Source organism: Mesoplodon bidens, assembly GCF_964165515.1.
Source record: "Mesoplodon bidens genome assembly, chromosome: 13".
Taxonomy (NCBI): domain Eukaryota; kingdom Metazoa; phylum Chordata; class Mammalia; order Artiodactyla; family Ziphiidae; genus Mesoplodon; species Mesoplodon bidens.
The window spans coordinates 41,878,969-41,901,872 of record NC_138169.1 but is presented as its reverse complement, the minus strand read 5'-3'; the positions used below and the strand labels follow the sequence as shown (position 1 = coordinate 41,901,872).

The following is a 22,904-nucleotide window of genomic DNA, read 5'->3' as shown; positions in this document are numbered from 1 at the left end:
AAATTTGCCTGCAAACGATCATAGTTTAAACTGTGTTAAAACCCAGTGGGTGGGAGACAGGGTAGAATATTGGCCTTACTTATGGTATTCACAACCTTCATGACTTGGGACAAGTCATTTAATTAATCTGTAAATGAGGATAATAATCCCTCTTTTATCTATTCTCACAGTTTTGTTGCGAGTTTCACCCATATGAGTTTTTTTTTTAATTTTTATTTATTTATTTATGGCTGTGTTGGGTCTTCGTTTCTGTGCGAGGGCTTTCTCTAGTTGTGGCAAGTGGGGGCCACTCCTCATCGCGGTGCGCGGGCCTCTCACTATCGCGGCCTCTCTTGTTGCGGACCACAGGCTCCAGACGCGCAGGCTCAGTAATTGTGGCTCACGGGGCCAGCTGCTCCATGGCATGGGGGATCTTCCCAGACCAGGGCTCGAACCCGTGTGTCCTGCATTGGCAGGCGACTCTCAACCACTGCGCCACCAGGGCAGCCCACCCCTATGAGTTTTTATAGACTGTAAAGCATGATGCAATTGTAAGGAATTGTTATTACTTTACTACAGAAATGGATGTCAGCAATGATTCCTGCCCTCTTAGGGTTTATACATTAGATTCGTAAAAAACAAACATCTGAAGAATCCCTCCAAACAATACAAAAATGTTTACAAAGGTATTTATAACAACTAAGCACAAATTATTTTTGGTGTACACCAAGTGTGGGAATGTAAAATGAACAGAAGGGATGGGGTTTAATGTTGACAAAACTACATATTATGAATTACCCTATTCATTTATTCCCACTTGTTTGTTACTACGAAAATGTTCAAGCGTGCACCTAGATTTAATAATTGTTAACATTTAGCCGTATTTGCTTTATCTATATATGACTATATATGTTCTTCTTTTCTGGATTTTTTTTTTTTTTTTTTTGCGGTACGCAGGCCTCTCACTGTTGTGGCCTCTCCCGTTGTGGAGCACAGGCTCCGGATGCTCAGGCTCAGTGGCCATGGCTCACGGGCCCAGCCGCTCCGCGGCATGTGGGATCGTCCCGGACCGGGGCACGAACCCGTGTCTCCTGCATCAGCAGACGGACTCTCAACCACTGTGCCACCAGGGAAGCCCCCTTTTCTGAATCTTTTGAAAGTAAATTGCAAACATCATGCCATTTCGCATCTAAATATTCCGTATGCATCTCCTAACAGAAAGGACATTTACTCACATAATCATAATACCATTATCACATCTGAGAAAGTTAACAGTGGTAATCCCTCAATATTGTCTAATAATCAGCTGATATTCAGATTTCCCCAATTTCCTCAAAAACCTTTTTATAGCTGTTTTCTCCCCCGTTCAGAAACCACACATTATATTTACCTCACAGTACATTAAGTAGTTGTCTTTTTTCTCTCTTTCATTTGAGAACAATCTCTCCAGTTATTTTCCCCCTTAAATGTTAACTTTTTGAAGATAACAGGCCAAGAATGTTCTTGATTTGTTGTGAAGATTATTCTGGATTTCTGTAATGTTTTTTCCTCAAAGAAACACATGTTCCTCTATCCCTGCATTTCCCCCAAATTAGAATGCTTCATCTAAAGGCTTAATTAGACTCAGGTATACATTTTAGATAAGAATACTTTATTATGATGTATTATACTTCATACTGCATCACACTGAGAGACATATAATATCCATTATTAGTAATGGTAAGCTAAATAGTCTGGTTACAGTGATTGCCACCAGATGAGTCTCTGTAAAGGTACATCTTTCTCTTGCTGTTATCAAAGAATGAAAATTGTGTCTCTGAGACTAACCTTTCTCCTAATAGTTTTAGCATCCATTAATGATTATCCTGGACCATTTTACTGGCATTGCAAAATGGTGAATTTCTAACTTTGTCATCCCTTACTGTCAGCCTTCGGTAAAAAAGAGCTTTCCCTCATCAAAAAGGCATGAACTACACTACCTCCTGAAAAATCATGATGCTTCTGTGCCTTTAATTACTAATTTTCAGGACAAGAGGTTCATGTAATAGTCACTTCTATGGTGGCAACTGAAATTTTTTTCCTTTTCTGTTTTTGAGGATTACTATGGACTCATTGATTTTTTTTTTTTACACTCAGTGTTTTGTTTTTTAAAAATAATCAAAGTAATTACAACTACAAAGTATAATTTTTTTTTTAATTCGATGAGGCTAAATGTGAAGCCTAAGTCGTAATGGAATATAGATTGAATGGGGAGGGAGGTTAATCAGAATAATGTGTTTTTTTTAAGTACACATTATTAGAGATCCTAATCATTTTTTTTTAATTTATGAGATGATCTTTTCTGAAAGTCTCTGAGTACCTTAACCAGAATATCACTGAAAACAAGAGTGTCAAAAAGGCACATTTAAATTGTTCTCAAAATCAATCAAAAATAATGAGGTGCTGGGAAAAAGTTGTATCCTTGATAATTACATCTATCAGTATCAGAAAACAAAAGAGAACAATCAGGAAATGACAACCCCACTCTCAAGTAGCACATTAAAACAGGCTAATGAAAAAAAGTCTCTTTTAAAAATTGTACTAAATTAGCATTTCAAGTAAATTGACAACTTAAGCGTTGATAAAGGCCAATCTGGGACCCAAACAATGGAAGTTCTGTTTCTACTTTTATCTGCTTTTACAAGAAATGGTCTCAGTTGACTTTCTTTTTGTTGTTGTCTTCTATGTAGATGGAAGCAGCTGTTCTAAGGGAGGTGACAGTCCTGTACTCTGCACCGGTCAGGGCATCCCTGGAGTATTATGCTTAATTTGGGGTTCTGGTGGTTAAAAGATTGACTTGGAGGAAAGTAACGGGGATAGTGAAAGTTGCTCAAAGCATTTCTTACACCATAACTCTACTTTCAGTCTGAAAAGGGGTTCATGTCACTGTCATTTTAGACAAGAAGTTCAGCCTGTTCTTTATAGCTACAGAGCCTAGCATTAGGACCAACGGGTGAAAAGTCGATTTGGGCCTAGAATGAGGAAGAATTCCTTCATAACCTCAGCTGTACAGAGCTGGAATGGCCTTACCTCCAAGGGAATGAGCCCCGCAAGGCCAACACTTTCAGAGGTTATAACTGCTTTACTTAAAGATGGTGTATGGGGGAGAAGCGGGCAGGCAGGGGGTCGTTCAGATATTTTGCGAAGAGTCTATAATTACAATAAGGAATGTTTTAAAGGTCATTTTAAATTTTTTTTAAAAAAATTTGAGGGTAAAAATGAATTTTATACCATAGCTTTAAAAAGAAAACTACAGCACATCCCAATTGGTGTATCACTGCTTTGTATTTGGGAAATGCGAGATGTACAGTGAGATGAAGTTTAAGCTGCAGCATTTTAAGACCATGGTATATTGTTTTTCATCACATTAAATTCTTAACTCCATCTAACCCCAAATTTAGGAGCTTGTAGATCAGAATATAACTTTGTTAATAAGAATGGAAAGTAACATTTTGGACGTTGTCTTAAGAGTAGCATTAGTATTTGAATTATCAATAGTGACAAAAGCATTTTCTTTCAATGATAAAAGAAAACTTATAAACATAGATCTTCAAATGTGTCAGTTCATTTTAAAGGCAATAGTAAGTGCTGATATTTTATTATTTTGGCTTGTCAAGTGATTTTGTTCTTTATTATTAGACCAGGAAAAAAAAAGCCCTAGTATATTCTGCCAACATATTCATCAGTCATCATTTTTGGACACAGTTTTCGACATATTGTATGTTTTACTCTGCTAACAAGAGAAGAGACTAGCCATTAAGTTTATGTTTCTTTGTTGTTCAGCAAGGTCACATATCAGGAATAATGCTGGAAGTATGCTAATAAACAGTATATAATGTAGGTCATCTGGGAGTAAGAAATATTTTCTAACTAGTTCTAAAGGGAAATATTGTTAAAAAAGGGATAGATGTTATTTATGCAACACATGTTGCTCTATATGTTACCATCAAAAGCATCTTGTAAACAGCTCAGCACAGTGAATCTTCTTTGGTGATTGTCAGGGTTTTTCAAGTCCGTGTTAGATTTAGACCTAGCACACTCAATTCACAACATGCCTAATGTACAAAGCCTGTTAGATTATATAGAAACCTTCCACTGGAAATATGCCTGCACTGCTGTGTTTTTCAAGGAATACCATCCTCTGTTACGGAAGCAAATACTATGTTAAGTGACAATAATTAAGAAAACTTTACGTTAACAGCATTTACACTTTTGTGCTTAACTTTGATTTTGTTGAGTTCTTTAAAATTAATTGCAATCGACAGACTGATATTTTCTATTGCTACTGTTTGTAAAACAATTTTTATATGACTGCTGATGAAGTGATAATTCTATAAGAATGCCTTAACAAACTGTTATTGATGTGATTTTACAAATGTCATTTTCTCACTTTTGGGAGTGTTTCAAATGGATTATTTCATAAGGCTTTATTTTGTTTTCCAAGGTGGTTTTTAATTATAAATATCAAGTTTCATCATAAAGGCATTTATGTAACTGTGTTCTGGAAAACTTAAGCAGTACTTTACTTATTGAGTTCATCCAATATGTACTGAGCTGTATAGGGGACACAATAATAAAGATGTGAAATCATAAAAGCTGCCTTTATCAGAGAGCCTTGCATTTAGAATCAAGAGAGCTTATTTCTCTTCCCAGCTGTGTGGCACTGTGACATCAGGCATATTTTTCTACTTCTCTGGACCTCAGTTTCTTTATTTATGATACAAGAATTATAATAAATCCTGTTCTATCCACAAGACTTTTGTGTAAAATGATAAAATGATGTTAGAATGTTCAATATGACATGATTTCTTTATAGAAGATATGTATTTAAATGCTAGTACTTAGCAATTTCTGAAACATCATCTAAATTTCATACTTCACCTTAGAATTATTGTCTCTATATCTCTTAGCTACATTTTGTGACTCTTAACTTATTGGCTATTTTACTTACAAATATCTAGAAACAACACCACAGTTATGTTGGTCAGAATGGAAGTGTGCCTGATCTTCAAAGACATCGGTTTCTGAAACTCAGCCATGTGTTAGAGATTTTTTTTTTTTTTTTTTTTTTTTTTTGTGGTACGTGGGCCTCTCACTGTTCTAGCCTCTCCTGTTGCGGAGCACAGGCTCCGGACGCGCAGGCTCAGCGGCCATGGATCACGGGCCCAGCCGCTCCGCGGCATGTGGGATCCTCCCGGACCAGGGCACGAACCCGTGTCCCCTGCATCGGCAGGCAGACTCTCAACCACTGCACCACCAGGGAAACCCCCAGATATTTTTTTAATACCAACTTCTGTTTTTGAGTTTAGGTATCTTTAAACATATATTATGCCATAGTTATGTGCCCTCATTTCTTCCAACTGTTTGCAACTAAAAGCATAGTGTTAGGATCAAGCCATAAGGTCATAGTAAGGACATAGAATTTTGCCCAAGTGGCCTCACAGAAGCTTGGTTAACAACATATATAAGACCAAGGTCTCAAGAAAATGCTGTGAGTAGGTAGGGTTGGGTTTTTTAAAAATTTAAATTAAAATTTAAAAAATGCATGTGTCTAAGTAATTCTGTTTATACTTGTTTTCTCAGAAGAAGACCTACCAGTGCATCAAGTGTCAGATGGTTTTCTACAATGAATGGGACATTCAGGTGCATGTTGCAAATCACATGATTGGTGAGTGACACTCTAAACATTATTACCCATAGATTTTTCTCCTCCTTGTGTACATCAGTGCCTATATAATTAAGCAGAGTTAAAGATGAATTAATTGTTCAACCATCAATGATTTACCTAAGTATGATTGATTGTTTTATTACTATTATTAGGCCTGATAAGACATTAGCACATTTTATTTTCTGCAAGGGCTAGTTTAGACTTCTGGAGAGGATTATGTATCTACTGCCTGTCAAAACACAGGTGATTAACAAATTAAACTTCTAATCATTTTTGCATTATTGAAAACTAACAGGAATGGTTAATGAACTGGATGTTAGCTTTCCATAGAGTTTTAGACAGGTTTTAATTTCAGAAGTTATTATGGTAATGACAGTGCTGTGTGTTGCTTAAGCATCTGTATCAAAATGTAGAGTGGTGAGTTTTTGTGATAGGGAAACATAAATAATTTAAATTGCCGTAAAATAATTTTATATGTATGGTTTCAACAGCCTGGAAATAATCATTATCATAACGATCACATAAAGAATTCAGTCATCATTTTTTATTCCCCACCAAATTTTACACAGATCTTTGTAAAAGCAGTTTGGGTAAAGATCTCTGAAGTCGCTCTAAGCCACTGTTTTCAGGGATTTTGCATTTATCACATGGGCTAGAACTAAAAGGATAATTTTTTCACTTACTCATATTGTCCCATTATCCCTTAATTCCTCTGGGGTTACCTCCTATGTTTTTAATTTGATAAGCACTTAGTAATAACACTAAGAATTTTACCAGCCAATTAAACTTTATCAAGCAGATCTTTTTCTACTAGTAAAATGGCAGTTGCTATTACTTTATACTATTTTTGTCATTCATTTGTGTTTTTACACTCTGAGAGTTTTTTATTTCATACTCCTTTCATGGTGTTTTATAATACTGTAAATAATTGTGATATAATATTTTAAAAGTCTGATCAACCTCATGGTCTCCTACTCTCAAACTCTAAGAAAGGAAAGAAAATTCAACATTTTAGACTCTGAACTCATTTTCAGGGGTAAACAAGTTTTATCAGACACTAATCAGCTGCATTCTGAGAACGTATAGTAGAAGGGTTGCTCCAACTATAGTTACCGATCCTTAAAACCAGCTATAACAAAACTTCTAATGCTCTTGTATATACTAATGAAAATGAAGTCAGAAGTATGTTGGAAACTTTATTAGTAGGTTTTCGATAGGATTTGCTGTACAGTGTTCAAATGATGGTCTTTAGGAGGATTATGGTTTATAAAAGACTAACTGCTTAATTATGCAAAATAGAACATATGCCTAAGAGCTAAAATATTGGTCTAAAATATTGGTCACATTATCTCTATATTTTCCAGATTTAAGTACTAATATTATTAGTGATTTTCTTATACATTAAATGGCCTATTCTTAAATGTGCCAGAATAACACTGACAGTTTTACTGAGTGTTTAGAAGATAATGACAATGTGTAAGAGAGATTGAAATGTTTCTTCTATTTTCCTTTCTATTTTGGATTCCAAAAAAATACTCTACATAAACTTTCAAAATGGACTTGGTGTGGGGGGCGGCATGGGTTAGAAAAAATGAATTCTTCTTTCCAAATAATGAGTGTTAATATTTTCCATCTCTTTATTTCTTGAGTAGAGTTTACTGGTGAGAGTCATTAATGGTTCTGCATTATGCTACAGTTTTACATGGGCTTTAGTGAGAATATTTCTTGGAAGTTTGCAGCCTGTGGAAAAGTTAGTGAATCGTTGTGCTTCTGATTAGTTTTATTCTATGTAAACATGTTTCTGGTTCTGGATTTATTATTTATCCCAGGGCCCAGATGAACAAATGGAATATATTTTCAACACAGTATTAATGTTCTTTTGTACACGTAGAATCTGAATGGAATGTTGAGTGTGAGAGGAATTTTTGATTTTAGTATCATTTGTCCAAAACATTCATTGGTTTGTCCTGGTCCTTTTTTTAAATTGCTTTATACCTTTCCCTTAGTATTTCTCTTAATATTCCTTGCATCATTAGTGCTTTCCCAAAGCTTTCCCCCCTCTACCTTATGGTGGATTAATATGACACTCATCTCCTCTTGGGATCTGAGCGTTTAACAATTCACCTTCCATCAGAGAAGCAAATTCTATTCCTTTTCACAGAGGGCCTAGTTAGTTAATATTCATGCTTTTTTAATAATAAAATATGTAATTCTCTTGCACTTGAGGCCCAAACAAATGAATAGTATCCATTTAATTGTTACATCTGTTGACCATGCATCCAAGTCCCTACACTTCCTCCACATTGTTAATATCTAGAGAGAGAGTGTGTAAGGGGAGGATGTCACAAAGGCTAAGATATCCCTTTTTAAAATCCCAGTGTGATGCTTAGTTTTTCAAATGAGGCAGGCAGCATGATTCTGTTGGCTAAAATACCTCCGTTGAGGGTAGGTATTTTTAGGTTGTGTATCTTTGTATGTTTTCTGTCTAATCAAAAAATAATCTCAACCAGACATTTAGCAGGGAAGAGAGATTAGAGGCTATCTGAAAAGCCTCTTACTCTTTTTGTTAAGAGGGTCTATAGTGTTTTTACAGATTTTGTTTTCCATTTCAGTCAGTCTGGGGAAAGATTATGTCACCTGATGGAAAACAAGGTCTGCAGATGACTCAGTGAGGTGTAACTTTAAATCCCTTCTTTGACCAAGTCATTTGCATTTGCTTCTATGTAGCCCACATGTTTTAATGCAATTTCAATGTCAGGGAACCTCCATGCTTCTTTCTGGATATGCTAGTCTCAGGCTTTTGGCCAGGGACATTTGTGAAAGGAAAACCATCAGTGTTTCTACCAGGTATACACTGGAGATGCTCTGCATAAGTGCCATTTTGCAGCTAGGTGTGAACACATGGTTTGAGTTGCAGGAATAATTACTCAATAAAAATGCATTCGGGATTTGACTTATGTCTATTAAGGAAAAAAAGAAAACCTCAGTCTGGATTGCATTTTGACACAGTTTCAGTAAGAAATCAGACCAGTGGCTATTTAGAGGTTTCTCTTCTCTTCTTGTTTACACACACACACACACACAAAGAGCTACAAAACATTTTAACAGCTTTCCTGGGGAAAAGATTTCCCTCTTTTAAAGTCTGCACAGATGAGACATTTTTTCTTGTCTTCCTCTGTTCCTTTCACATAGTTTACACTGGATTTTGACCTGAAAATACAGAAAGAAGCCGTTGTGCACTGTCCTTTAATTCATTATTCACTTCTCTTCTTATCAGCACAGTAAATATTTATTGTTTTCTTTCCTCTTTGAGATTTCTGTTATTATTATTATCATTGTTGTTATTATTATTTGGTATGGATTAGCACAGATCGTGATGAGACCAGAGAATGTAAATGTGTTTAACCCAGGAAAGGGATTGCCTCATATAAAATTATGAGGCTCAACAGCAGTAGAGCAAATTTGTAAGTGCTCTGAATAAAGGGTTGTTAGGCATGCGACAATACAAAGAGATGACATTGCCAAGAACTATTTATGAGAAGCTTAATTTTTTCACTCTGATAATTCTTGACCAATAGTTACCAGCCTCTAATTATCTATTTTAGTTAGAAAGAAATTTCGATCACTACGGAGGTTGGCATTGCAACTAGCGCATAAATCCCCAAAGAGACCAATGTGTTCCAAACAGCCACAGACAACTGTCTCATGAAACAGAGGGAGCAAATTGCGAGCGGCTGGTGGTAGACAACCGGCAGTAAGCTCACCATCGAAGACCAGTCAGATTGACAAAGAAATGATCAAAGGGGAGAAATACCATTATCCTTGGAATTGATGGCTACAGTCATGGCCTTTGGAGGACAAGTGGTCATTATATAGCTATGGCTATTTCCAGCCTTTGCTTTCATAGCTCTCATATGGAGAATATGAAGGGAATGACTATAAACCATTTACTTAAGAATTGTGGTTAAAAATTGACTTAGAGATGCTTACTTAATAAGTTTTTTTTTCCTATTTTTCATCTGATCAGAAAGACGAGTGATGTAATAGCAAAATTGTATCTAAGGTGGCAGAGTACACTCTTTTGCGAAAAAATAGGAAAATCCACAAATAGTCATTAACAAACATGTCCCGGATCAAGGGTGACGCTTAGAGTATTTGGATGAAGCAAACGTATTTATCTTTTAGAAAAGCAAAGCTAGAATTTGGGACTATGAATGACAACTAATACAAAAACACAGATGGATAGATATTAACTATTTTTATTCAAATCTCTAATACTCAGTGCCTTATGGATAGTTACAATTTTTTTTTTTTTTTTTTTTGCGCTACACGGGCCTCTCACTGTTGTGGCCTCTCCCGTTGCGGAGCACAGGCTCCGGACGCGCAGGCTCAGCGGCCATGGCCCAGCCGCTCCGCGGCATGTGGGATCTTCCCGGACTGGGGCACGAACCCGTGTCCCCTGCATCGGCAGGCGGACTCTCAACTGCGCCACCAGGGAAGCCCGATAGTTACAGTTTTTAAAAGATCATGAAAATGGGCTTCCCTGGTGGCGCAGTGGTTGGGAGTCCGCCTGCCGATGCAGGGGACACGGGTTCGTGCCCCGGTCTGGGAGGGTCCCGCGTGCTGCGGAGCGGCTGGGCCCGTGAGCCATGGCCGCTGGGCCTGCGTGTCCGGAGCCTGTGCTCCGCGGCGGGAGAGGCCACAGCAGTGGGAGGCCCGCGTACCGCAAAAAAAAAAAAAAAAAAAAAAAAAAAAAAAAAAGATCATGAAAAGATTCAAGCTTTCCGCAGTGCTCGTGGGAATATATCTACCCTATGTATTATGTTACACGTGCTATGAAGGACTAATATCAAGACAAAAGGAATGCATAGGCCAGTTTTGTACAGTGTGGTGGAATTTTAGTCTGTGCTTGTGGCAGGTGACATCCGTATGTTCTGCAATTTGTTTGGTGCCCAGGGTCACAAATGGCATTTCCATTTCTTTAGTGGATGGTGCACTACGTACTAATCTTCATTATAGTTCTGTGACATTCAGCATCACCTCTGAAACATTTCAGCTTGAGTGCTTTTGCTTTAGAATAAACTAAAACCAATATTTTGAGGGCTATAATGGTTTTGGATTTTATGTGTCTGAAGGGGAAATATCCAAAGATATGGATCTCTGCATAGGGAGATAAAGAGCCATGTTGTGCTTTACTCTCTCAGCTTTCATTGGCTGCTTTTTAAAAAAAAATGAATAGAATGAATCTACAATAGTGTATATATGTGTGGGTGTATAGATATGTGTCCACCTGCACTGTCCTAAGAAGCTCCAAGTCCTTAGGTTCTCTGGAGTTTACATGAATTCTAAACGAGAAGACTGTTGACTTTTTTTTTTAAGTCATCTTCAGTTGATTGCTTACAAAACTCGGGGAAGTAAGAAACAAGCATTTGGTGTTAAATATGTTGAAATACTGGCTTGTTTCATCTGGAGCTGAATTAAAAAAGATAAAATCTGGGCAGTTTAATGGTAACAGAAAGCTACCCTCATGTGGGCAATGCTGGCTTATTTGAAAAGCCCATAAAGGGTTTCTACATGGACCATACAAAAGGGATACTTTCTCTTTAATAGCCATCTGTACAGGAGAGATGAGAAGTGGGCCAGGTCATCTCTCCTCAGCTGTCATGATATTAACGTAGGTAATGGAGCAAGCTCCGCGTTCTGCTGGGTGTTGTTTTTTATAGATGTTCATCGATTTACACAGATAATTCTATTTATTTCTTAGAGTTGGTCCAAGTGAACCAGGCAGAATAACAAACACCAAAGCATTTCAAATGACTTTATCTTTGTTTGCCACGTAACTTTTGTCTAAAAAATGGTGTCACACCTACTGTGCAGATGGCTGCATGATTTGTAAAGCAGCCAAAACATTTAAACAAATGTGTGATGTGGGGATAGATTAAATAAAGGATAAAATGGAGTGTGGGCCACAAATTCTAATAATCAGATGATTTTAAGTTGTATGAAGTGTGGAGTGATGGTCACAGTGACAGCAAGGAAGCTTGCCAGTGACAGCAAGGTGCCTCGCAGCTCTCAGGATGGCGCCTGTGGCCTGGTAGGCCTCAGTTTGAGAACCGCACATTTGCTGTACAGCTGGCAGCTCTGTATGGGGACATCAGATAAAACGTATGTAAAATGAAGTGTTATTGCTTCGTATGAAATTGTTCAGAGAGGGAATTTGCAGACAGTAACTGAAAACAGAATTCATGGTACCAGTGAAGCAGACTGTAAATATGAAGAGGGTTTAATTATCTGCACAATTTAACAAAAATTCAAGACGTATTCAGAAAGGACATACGCAGGCATAAATAGAACATAGCTACACCGTTTACCAAGCGCAAAGTGGTGACACAGGAAATTATCAAGCTCCGCTACCGTGAGCCTTTCTAAAAACAAAGACAGTTTAATATGAAAGCAAAAAGATCTTTTCAAAGAAAAAAAAATCTGTTTGGAATAAGATACAGTTTTCAAGAGCTCATCCTGATTATTTGGATTCTTATTTCAGAAGCAACTTTTCAAGGAAATCTTTGAGCCTCTCTATTATTTCAGTGTTAAGCTTTTTAAAGACAAATCAGGATGTTTATCCTTGTTTTGTGTTTCAGCCTGCACCTAGCAGCTTTGATTTACAAGAGTAAAAATACTGGCAGTTAGTGGAGTTTCTAATTTACAAGCGCCTACGAAAGCCTCTCAGACATTTCTCCTGATGTTAATTTTCTGTGAGCCTGGGGGTTTTCACTGAGCCCACTGACAGATGGAAGATACAGTTTCTTGTTACTTTTTAGAACAACACATCGTCCTAAAAGAGACCTCAGAAGAACGTTGTTCCCAAGAAGAATTACGGGATGCCAGCCTTCCTTCCTAAGCTCCATACAGAGATGCTGGGCAGAGTCTGTGGCAGATAGAAGGTTCCATGTGACTGTCTGAGAGACGTTGGTAGGGCTTCTGGCTCTGGTTTTGTCCTCTCCTTTGACTTGCAGTAGAATGTGCCACGGGCATATCCGTTTCCACTCACCGTCTGATATGTTGTTTATCAAGTGTGGGTGTCTGTTTCTGCATGAAGTTTGCAAAACATTTCTCAATGGAGGGCAGGGAAAGTCATCAGCAAAAGATAAAAAGATCGATCCCCGCACACACACAGGCCCACGTACGCATAGGCATCGTGACCTATTTCCACAGGATCGGCTCAGACACATACAAAGAAAAGGTCTCTGATGACCTATTTCCATAGGTTATTTCCTACTTGGGGGGCCAATCATAGCAGTAAACAAAGGAAAGGGAGCCAATATGGAGAGTAGGCGTTGAACTTCAGCTGCTCATATTGTTGCATTTGGTGAGCTGATAGGGCTTCCTAGGTCACCTTTAGAATTATGCCTATGACAGCAGTAGCTACCTGCCAAGATTGCAAGGTACCTCACAGCTCTCAGGATGGCGCCTGTGGCCCAGTAGGCCTCAGTTGGAGGGGTACACATTTGCTGTACAGCTGGCAGCTCTGTATGGGGCAGCCGTGTGGGCTGTTAGGGAGCTGGAAAGGAGACAAGCATGAAATTTCTTCTAACCCCAACTCTGTTTTTCTGTACTGTTGGCTGCTTCTCAGTTCCTTGACAAAAAAACCAATCAGGCACCCTTTAATCCGCCTGTGATTACCACTGGTATAAAAAGAGAAGCATAATGAGGAAAAATGCCTCGTTTTGTTGCCTTCAAAAGCCAACAAATTGGAGTTAACTTGACAGGAAGTGGCTTAATAATTAGATTATTTATTTATTCCTGACACATATCCCCCTGTTACTAGTCTCAGGAGACCCTGTAGATGGTACGATTTTCAAGCTGCCATTACTTCGCTGTCTTCTGTGAACAAAGAAGCTACTGTCTATCAGTCAATTAAATGCACTCTTTAAGCAGAGGCTTCGAAGTCCTCAATGGAGAGAGCCCTGGGACGCTGTGGCTGATGATTCCTTTCTCTGTACTGTACATCACACTCTCAACTACGGTCCCCACAGAGATGGAATAAAGTCAGGCATTAAAATATCACTTGTTGATTTGTTTGCTAATGAAGAGCCATTGAAATGTTTGTGTATTTCTATGGCAAAATTGTTGATAAAAGGGCTGACATGCCTGTGTATCTTAGTTCATCTGCCGTGAGTGCTTATTTAAGAATTATTAAATTAAATTCAACAAAGAACAGAAATTTTTAAAAAATCTGGAGATAACAGGAGTTTTCTTAACTATTTTCATCAAATTAAGTGACTAAAGGCAGGAAAAACAGAGATGGCATCATTTCAGTCCCTTGCTTCCGTTGCATTCATCCAAACACCTTGTTTTCTCTGACATAAAAATGTCATTTAAAAAAAAATTTATTGGAGTATAGTTGATTTACAATGTTGTGTTAGTTTCAGGTGTACAGCAAAGTGAATTAGCTATACATATACATATATCCCCTCTTTTTTTTTTATTCTTTTCCCATATAGGCCATTACAGAGTATTGAGTAGAGTTCCCTGTGCTATACAGTAGGTTCTTATTAGTTATCTATTTTATATATAGTAGTTTGTATATGAAAATGTAAGTTTTTTTCAGAGAATCTGGGGGGCACACCTTTTAAGTTGGAAAAGATGTTAGAGTTTCTTTGTGAGGATACTGTACTTGGAAATTTTTAAAAAGATGAATAGCATTTTGGTAGCAATTTCTCTAACTCGGTGAAATAGGTACAGAAGTTTTTCTAGGGAGCTTAGTGGGGGCTTTTACAACCAAACTAGGAAAACATCTGTGACACATCAGACACAATCTCACAGCCCCGTGGATTTTAGAGAAATATGACTTTCCTTTTCTCTATGTTCCTCTTTCTGTTTTCTTTTCCTTTTTTTCCATTTTCTTTTCTCAGCATTACTTTATTTCCATCTAAGTGGTGGTGACTTTTCAACCACCACTTAGTCAGGGTTTTTATCCATCAATATATTCACCACCTTCTTACTACTTCCTGTTTACTATGTACAAAGCATGCCTTTGCTGGATCTCTCTGGCTCCCATTAATTGGTTTTTATTTTAAGAGTACATCTGTTGTTAGGTTGGAGGGCTACAGTCTGCTTAGGCTGAAAGACTCAGATAATATTATGACAGCTCTCTGGTGAAATATTTAGCTATGGCTCTGCCATTTAAAGGAAAAAAATTTGGAATTTAAACCAAGGCCGCTGAACATTGAAAAGTATCCCCTCTTCTTTGCATCAGGCTTCGTAACTGTAATCAAGGCTTTAACTATAGTGTTCATGATTACCTGACAACAGGCTGTAAATAATTAATTCAGACCCACCATCAAATGGCCATATTCTTTATTTCTATCCTGTTATTCCAAGTCATTCTGTTAGAAAAAGCTTAGATACTCGGAGGTGTTCTGTAATGGAAAATGAATTCGAAACCCTTTCATTAATTGGTGATTAATATATTTCAGGATTAGTTTAAGCAGGGCCCTACCTCCTGCCCAGTCAAGTATGTTCTGGTTAATATCCAATTACCTGCACCTTCATAGTTATTATGTCTTAATATTTCGGATATGATAACCAGAAACTTGAGAGTCATGCTAATGAGGATCATAGAACAAGAATTAACCAGTGACATACTCAATGATCCTTAGTGAGGAAAGAATCTCTTTTTTCACCTTAACACATTGCTTCAGCATCTTCTGGGCACTGACTGAAAAGTAAGACTTTGAACTACAGCCAGGCCAGAATGGGAGAAGCGAATCGTGTTCTCCTTTTGTATAATAGTAACCTGAATGTGCCGTATTAAAGTTCACCTAAGAACATGGTTTCAGTTCATTTTATGAAGACTCAGAATAGGAAACAGAGTGCCAGTTTCTGTTTCCCAAACAAGAAACATCATATCCTTTATCTTTTCCTTCTAACAAAGCTACAAGTTGTTACCTCTTCAAAGGATGTTTTAATTCAGATGTATTTGGAATGCCTTTAATAGTTCACTAAGGAAACACCTTTCCCTGCTACCTTTTATCCTCTTTCCACCCCCCGCCCATGTATCACGATGCTGTACACATGTTACGTCTCTATTTAATATTTTTACAGGTAATTTCACTTTTGTACAATCTGACTTGGCTCCCCGAGCAGTGCCTTCTAGGGTGGTGTGTGCTGCATCAAACCACATAGCTTTCAAGAGTGCACGTTGTACGTTGCCCCTTTATATGCTGTATTGTAATGAAGCCACATCAGTAAATTGCAGTGAAGGGTGATTGTTGCATGGGGATGACTACTACACCTCGGGGTCCATTTGCAACAGATTATTCTTTTTATTGTTGTTATTACTTCCCATGTCCTTTACTCTCTTGCCACTGAACTTGCTCTTGGCCACCGGTGCAGGTGCAACCGCAGAGGGCATCTTAAGGAACAGTGCAGGCAGCATTTTTTCTCTTAGGCACATACCAATCACCATTCAGTTCCAAACCCAAATACCCTGGGTGGCTTGGTGAGCCTTTATTGATCCTCCATTACTCTGTGGACTTGGTTTGTAATGTTCCCCATCTTCATCTTCTCAGAAGAACAAATTTACTGTGAATAAAAGTGACCCATTTCTTTTCACATGTTTCGTCTAGATGTAATAAATTTGTCGTCAGGATGATCAACTCATTTGTCCCTTCCCCCAAAGAGATTTAATAATTTATAAAGGGGGCTTAAATAGGATCGCTGTTTAAGGAAAGGATTTGTATTTTCCATATCTTCTTGGGCTTCTTTAAAACATAGAATAGGGCTTCCCTGGTGGCGCAGTGGTTGAGAGTCCGCCTGCCGATGCAGGGGACACGAGTTCGTGCCCCGGTCCAGGAAGGTCCCACATGCCGCGGAGCGGCTGGGCCCATGAGCCATGGCCGCTGAGCCTGCGCGTCCGGAGCCTGTGCTCCGCAACGGGAGAGGCCACAACAGTGAGAGGCCCGCGTACCGCAAAAATAAATAAATAAATAAATAAATAAAATAAAAACAAAAAAACCCCATAGAATAAAGTTACTATGAGCATTGTACATAGTAGTAATGTCTCTACAAAATAACCTGTTTCCTGCCCCCAACCGACTGCTGTCAGTCAGTAACTAATAAAAAAAAAATAGTGTGGATTTAAGTCAAGGATCCTGTGTTCTTATTAAACAGAGTTATGAACAAGGTTTTAGCCTGGGTATAATCATATGCGAATTTTAATCCCTTTGCTGTCATAATTTTAGTACCCGTGTCCATTTGTTTTTCCAAATGGTTCGGTCAACTGTTGTTCTGTTTTTCTTTTTCTAAGGCTGAGCTACCGTGCAGTATTCAAACTAAAATGTAGAATTAGAGCTGACACACCTTCAACTGAACTATCAAGTCTTTTAAAACTGCTTGGCTGGTGACGCCAGGCCCGCGCTGTTCAAGTGTACACACTTCCGATTGTGGGCCAAGGAGCATTGATTTTTAGCTGTCATTTCTAGTGCACATACTGTAGAATTGAAATTTAAACCTTAATCCACTCAGTAATGCAATTAATTTTTAATGTGCAGTAATACTAATTGAAATAGCCTGAATTTAGTAAGTCACCACAAGACATTTTCTAAAGCAAGAGTCTCCACTGAGAACAGGGGAGCACAGATAATCATTGTTACAGTGTTTACAGGATAAACGCTCACTCTGCAGGCCTCCAGTGGAAAGGGGGTGTTCTTTAAATTAGACTATAGTGTATCTCTTTGTGAATAGAAATATCTTTTCAGAGAGAATTCCTACTTTCTACCCACTGCAACAGGCTACAGAATTTCTGATTAACTTTTTTTTTTAAAAGAAAGCATAGTTTTAGTTAAAAATATCTTAACAGACTAAATGCAAAATTGTATTAACCCGTTCTTCTAAAAAATGCAATTATGAATAGTTGCAAATGAAATTACCTGCCATCAATGTCATGGTCAAAAGCAACGTCACAATGGGTAATCTCATTATACGATGTGTATTTGAGATACTATTTCCGGATTCGATGAATACATGTACTTTATCAGCTGTCTGTAAATCTGTTGCCTTGTTTTGGTGTATTTATATTCCTGTGAACCAAAAATACCCCCTACTTTCTCTTATTTTAAACAGTGTTCCTTTGCATGCTCTTTTAAAGGTTTTGTGAGGGTTTTTTTTCCCTAGGCCAGAGCAAAGCAAAGCAAATTTTGCACAGTAAAACCAAGTAGGTTTCCAATCATTCCTACACTAAAAAGGTTCTCTAACCACATTTATCTGCTAGTAAATGAGGACTTTTTAAAATGCATCAGTTCTGCTGATGAATGGGCTTGCAGAGTATTCAAAATGAGCAGAAGCATTAAGTTTTAGAAAAAAGGCAATCACTGTATATCATGTTTTCATGGCTCTCACATTATAGTATTTAATAAACTGATGGTGCTGTTAAATATTTAGTAAAGGTTCCCTCCTAACCCTGCCTTCTATTCAAATGGGATTTGAAAACATTTTTGCAGCACATAAGTAAAAATGATGTTACAGAACTTGAGGCAGTTATAGCGTGGCATATTATCTAAATGAAGTGTGGGTAACACGGTACAAATGAGTTCAGCAGATTCACACCTAAAAAAATACCTAAATGAATTCCCATTCTTTGGATTAAGGGTTTGAACTGGCTTTCATTTTGTCACCGTTAAGTCAAAGTGCTGTTGGGATTGTTTACATAGAATCTTAAAATGATATTATAGCATACTTTTTAAAAAGGAGGCTCTTATATTGTAATGATTTTGAGCCATCCTAGTATCAGTTGAGCTTTAAAATAGACATTTTTTTCTTTTTCACTAAATAGAGAGAGAGGAAGAAAAAGAGATGAGGAAAAGTCCGTTTATAGTTTATTCCGAGCACATTATGAAATCCAGTTGGGGTATAGTAAGTGAAGTCTATACAGCGTCCGTTTGGGGTATGCTAGGCAAACAGTGAATCTTAGACAGATACTACTGAAATAATGCATAATGAATCACCTTTATCAATTTCTTCTTATAATATTTGATGGTTATTATCCAAATAACAATAATTGTCCTTTTAATCTGGAGTGAAAATTGGTTTCCAGGATTCTTAGCGAACTATTGCCAGTAAATAATGCTGCTGACATCATGACTGTTACCGTGTTGGTGGCTTAGAATTCACATGTAAACCTTGCAGTGCTTAAGAGTATGATGAGTTTTGAAAGTATAAAGATAAAGGCTGTATGTAGTTTGTCTTGTGTGTGATGCATTTGGTTCTTCTAGGAGCCTGTTTGCTCAGTTCTAATTTTCATCCTGTTTTATATGCAGCCAGTGACCACAGTATTCATTCAAACTGCAGAGAGACACATCTCATCTGTAAAGCATGGCTTACTGATCTTATGTGCTATTTGTATTCTCCTAAGAAGAAACACAGGATTCATGTGATTGGGGAGAAGCACATTTCTTTTTCGAATTATATATGTCACATGTATGTTCATATCAAGAATTTCATAATGAAGAATGGATAAAGGAGATAGCTTTAGGTATACACGAAGCAGAAGAGTAGGAAAGGGATGCGGGATTCATCTAGAGGTGTGTTTAATATTCAGTGCTTGAGGTATGTTGACCCCAGGTTACAAGAGTAGAAAATCCCATTTTCCAGCTTGTTTCAAATGTAGCAAAAATGCTGCTTCAGTTGCTTTATGCTACTCACATTGGGAAAGGTGCTTATACTGTGATAATTATCATCAAGGAATATTAATGCGTTCAGCATTTGTAACCCAAAAACTCATTATAGCTTAAGCTGTGCATCATCTGTGAAGAGAGAACTTTGCCAGAATTCGCTCTTCACAGGGGTTGCCTCCTGCTTGCTGGAGTGGCCAGAGTACTGCAAGAGGTCACTTAGGCTATTTTTGAAAGCTGAGGTTTTGCAATTTTTGAATCACTACCTTCTGCCTAAAAAGCTTTATTGTTCTTGCCACAAAATGTCCTCCTTCTAAATGAATGCAGAGTGAAGTGCAAATAATAATAATAATAATAATAATAATAAAATAAGAGATAACTGTGTCTTGTTATGTAGAATCCAAGAGGGTCAGCACATAGATCCCGTACCAAGGTAATTGAAGGATTGGTGTCTTTCCTTCTGTCATTGAGCAAAGGGATTCATTTACACCAGTTTCCTTAATGCAGGTGCCCTTGGGTTTCAGATAGAAATGCCCCCACTGGGGCTCCACTTCACAGCCCTCTGGCTGGAAATTGTGTAAATAAGACTGCAGGGTCACCCTTCCTTTTTCGGCAGCAGTGTCCTTAATTAGTCTGTGACAGTCTTTCACATGGGCCTGCCCTGTTCCTGGGATCGTTTCTCACACATCCAAGACATCTGTGATGCGTACATAGGTGTTTTTGTACGTGCATTTAAAATTATTCCAGGAGGTGCATATACTCACGTGATGGGAAGGAACATCTCTGAGTGTGCCCAGAATCCTATAACTTAATCTGATCAAAAGATCTGGCTAGGTAGCTCCCTTGTAAATTATAAGTGGTTTAGTTTCAGAAGAACATTGTGCCCTCACCTGAGGTGGGCAGCTTGTTGAAAAGGGAGCTGTGTGCCTGGGATATTTTTATGTGATTAAATTCCATTATTTTTCTCCCACTGATCCATTGCTTGTCATTTCCCACAAGCAACATTGCTCCCTGCTGCATGTTATGGTTTGTGTTGGGCCAGGCAGAGAACACTAATACTCAGTTCTATCAGGCTGTCTGGCTTTGCAGGACTGCTGTGTTTCTGAGGTCAAATTGTGAACCTGGCCTTGCTCCTGGGAGGACTAGAAAAATATGTTTCATAACTTCCCGTAGACCTATGCGGAGAGTAAGAAGGAAAACCGTGAAGCCCATAGGCTCAGTTTAGATGAGCTGTGAGGTTGGAATTCATCAAGCAGGAAAGCTCACTGTTGTTTAGGAAGCTTCCTTACCGTGAGGGGTCATGGCCAAGGGTGCCCGGTCAGTCATAGCTGAGGGCATTGAGGGACAGAGTAATCATTCAAATAGCCCAGCAGGCACAGACACACAAGTTGATAATCTGGAATCAACTTGCTGGAATAAAAACTTACTTCCCTTTTAAAGTTACTTCCATGCAGGGTTATTGATAGAATGAGTACCTGAATTCAGTTATGATATTGTATCCTTGTTCCACTGGAGGCAGTTTGGTTTTTTGTTTCTGTTTGTTTGATTTTTGAATGGGACAGAATCTTTGTTTTATACACTGGAGCACTAATGCCACAAAATGAATGAATGTCCTGAACCAGAGACCTATTCTCAGTAGAGTTGGGCAGGGATGCTGACAGTCTAGCTGAGAGATGCAATGGTGGCAGATCTTCTGTGAGGATGTAAACTTAATAATCGTTATGAATTTTGAGCAACTCATAACTCTACTTCCTCACCCAAAGAAGCATTATGAAAAGATTGCTTCTAAATCCTTCAGACATTCTCTGCACTTGTGATAGATGCCATCCTCTTTACCTTGAGGCATTGGAAATGAATGTGGTGGGGGTTTTTTTGTTTTTTGCAAGAGTTAAAAATGTATACTTTAAAAGGAGCAAATTGCATTTTCATGTTTAAGTTCATTATTTGCACTTGATGTGGTAAGATCCAAATGTGAAGAATTGCTTTTGACATTATTTCTGTGTCTGCTGCATCCTAGGATCCTCGCATTATTATGCTGAAGTGCACCATCGCATGGAATAAATGTGATGTTGGAAACCTGGCAATATCATAAGATCGCATTCTATGTCCAGGCTGTTTCGGTTAGTTGTAACTTCTTCAGTTATTGAAACAGCTTAATTTAACGTAGTAATGACACAGTCAGTAAAATTGTGTGCAAGTATATGTGTCTTTTATGAAAAAAATATAATCTTCTAAGTTGTATCAGTTTGTTTAGAGGCAAAAAAACTTTTCTCTCTTAATGAAAAGGTAATTTTAACTTTCTTTAAAGGCCTGTTTTACCTAATCTGTGTCTTGAGCTATCACATGTTATGTTATGAACTAAAAGTACATTCATTTCAAAGGTCTTAAATTATATGGCTGATTTTTGAATTCCAATTCAAATTTTCTGTCAGTAACTATAGTTTTCTAATTTTTTAATGGCTTTTCTTTAAAATAAATTTTTATAGTTTGTGTAGTTAAGTGCGTGTGTGTGTGTATGTGTGTACATACACATGCACACATATCTGTATGTAGAACTGCTGCCAACCCTTTTCACCAAAGACCTACTGGTACACCACTCCCTGTCTTGTGTTTAACCTGTTTCCAACAGCTCAGAGAGATGGTATAAAAGTGAAATGAGGGCTTCCTTGGTGGCGCAGTGGTTGAGAGTCCGCCTGCCAATGCAGGGGACGCAGGTTCGTGCCCCGGTCCGGAAGGATCCCACATGCCGCGGAGCGGCTGGGCCCGTGGGCCATGGCTGCTGGGCCTGCCGCGTCCAGAGCCTGTGCTCCGCAACGGGAGAGGCCACAGCAGTGAGAGGCCCGCATACCGCAAAAAAAAAAAAAAAAAAAAAAAAAAAAAAGTGAAATGAAAACCATGGAGCTTATATTGGAGTCTGATGTTTGAAAGAGAGATATTAGAAAAGGATGTTTTTTGGCTTGGCTCCCTTTTTAGATGTAAATGCTGCTTCATTAGGACTTGGAAGAGTTTCCTGTGGTTAAATTTAATCAAATGGCTCGGAATAACAAACTTGTATGCTTAAAATTCCAGGACAGTTCTGTACGTGAAACATGATTTTCCTAAATTTAAAACACACACACACACACACACACACACACACACACACACACATACACATCACTACCAACACCAGCAACTGGTTTGTGAAATGCTGTATGGAACTATCTCAAACCAAATTCCTACTCCCTGTCAGTAGTGGATTGATAAATGATCACATATAGAAGTGTAAATCATAAGAAATACATTTCAAAGGGTCTGGATCTTGTTTTTGGTAAGGACCAAAAATTAAGCAAACATGTTGCGTGTTAAGTGCACTCAATATTGCCCTCAAATAGATTTCGATCATTTATTCTTCAGGCTGTGACATGAGGTTGCGTCATTCTTCCCATTATACAGATGAGGAAATCAAGGCTTAAGCATCTGACCCCAACATACAGGGCCAGCTGGTGTGCATAGTATAAGGAGACAAACACACTTTCTTGATGCCTCTGTATCATTTTCAAGAG

At 38.1% G+C, this 22,904-nt stretch overlaps 1 protein-coding gene across 6 annotated transcripts in view; it reads left to right on the top strand.

Moving 5' to 3' along the window:
* ZNF521 (zinc finger protein 521) overlaps nt 1-22,904 on the top strand; it is a 301,525-nt gene that overhangs the window by 160,480 nt on the left and 118,141 nt on the right. For 5 of the 6 annotated variants that reach the window (XM_081252740.1, XM_081252743.1, XM_081252738.1 and 2 more), the window contains one exon: nt 5,602-5,686. In XM_081252740.1, coding sequence (XP_081108866.1) covers nt 5,602-5,686 — 85 coding nt within the window. The remainder of the gene's footprint in view (nt 1-5,601; nt 5,687-22,904) is intronic. The other variant, XM_081252739.1, reaches the window with a different exon arrangement.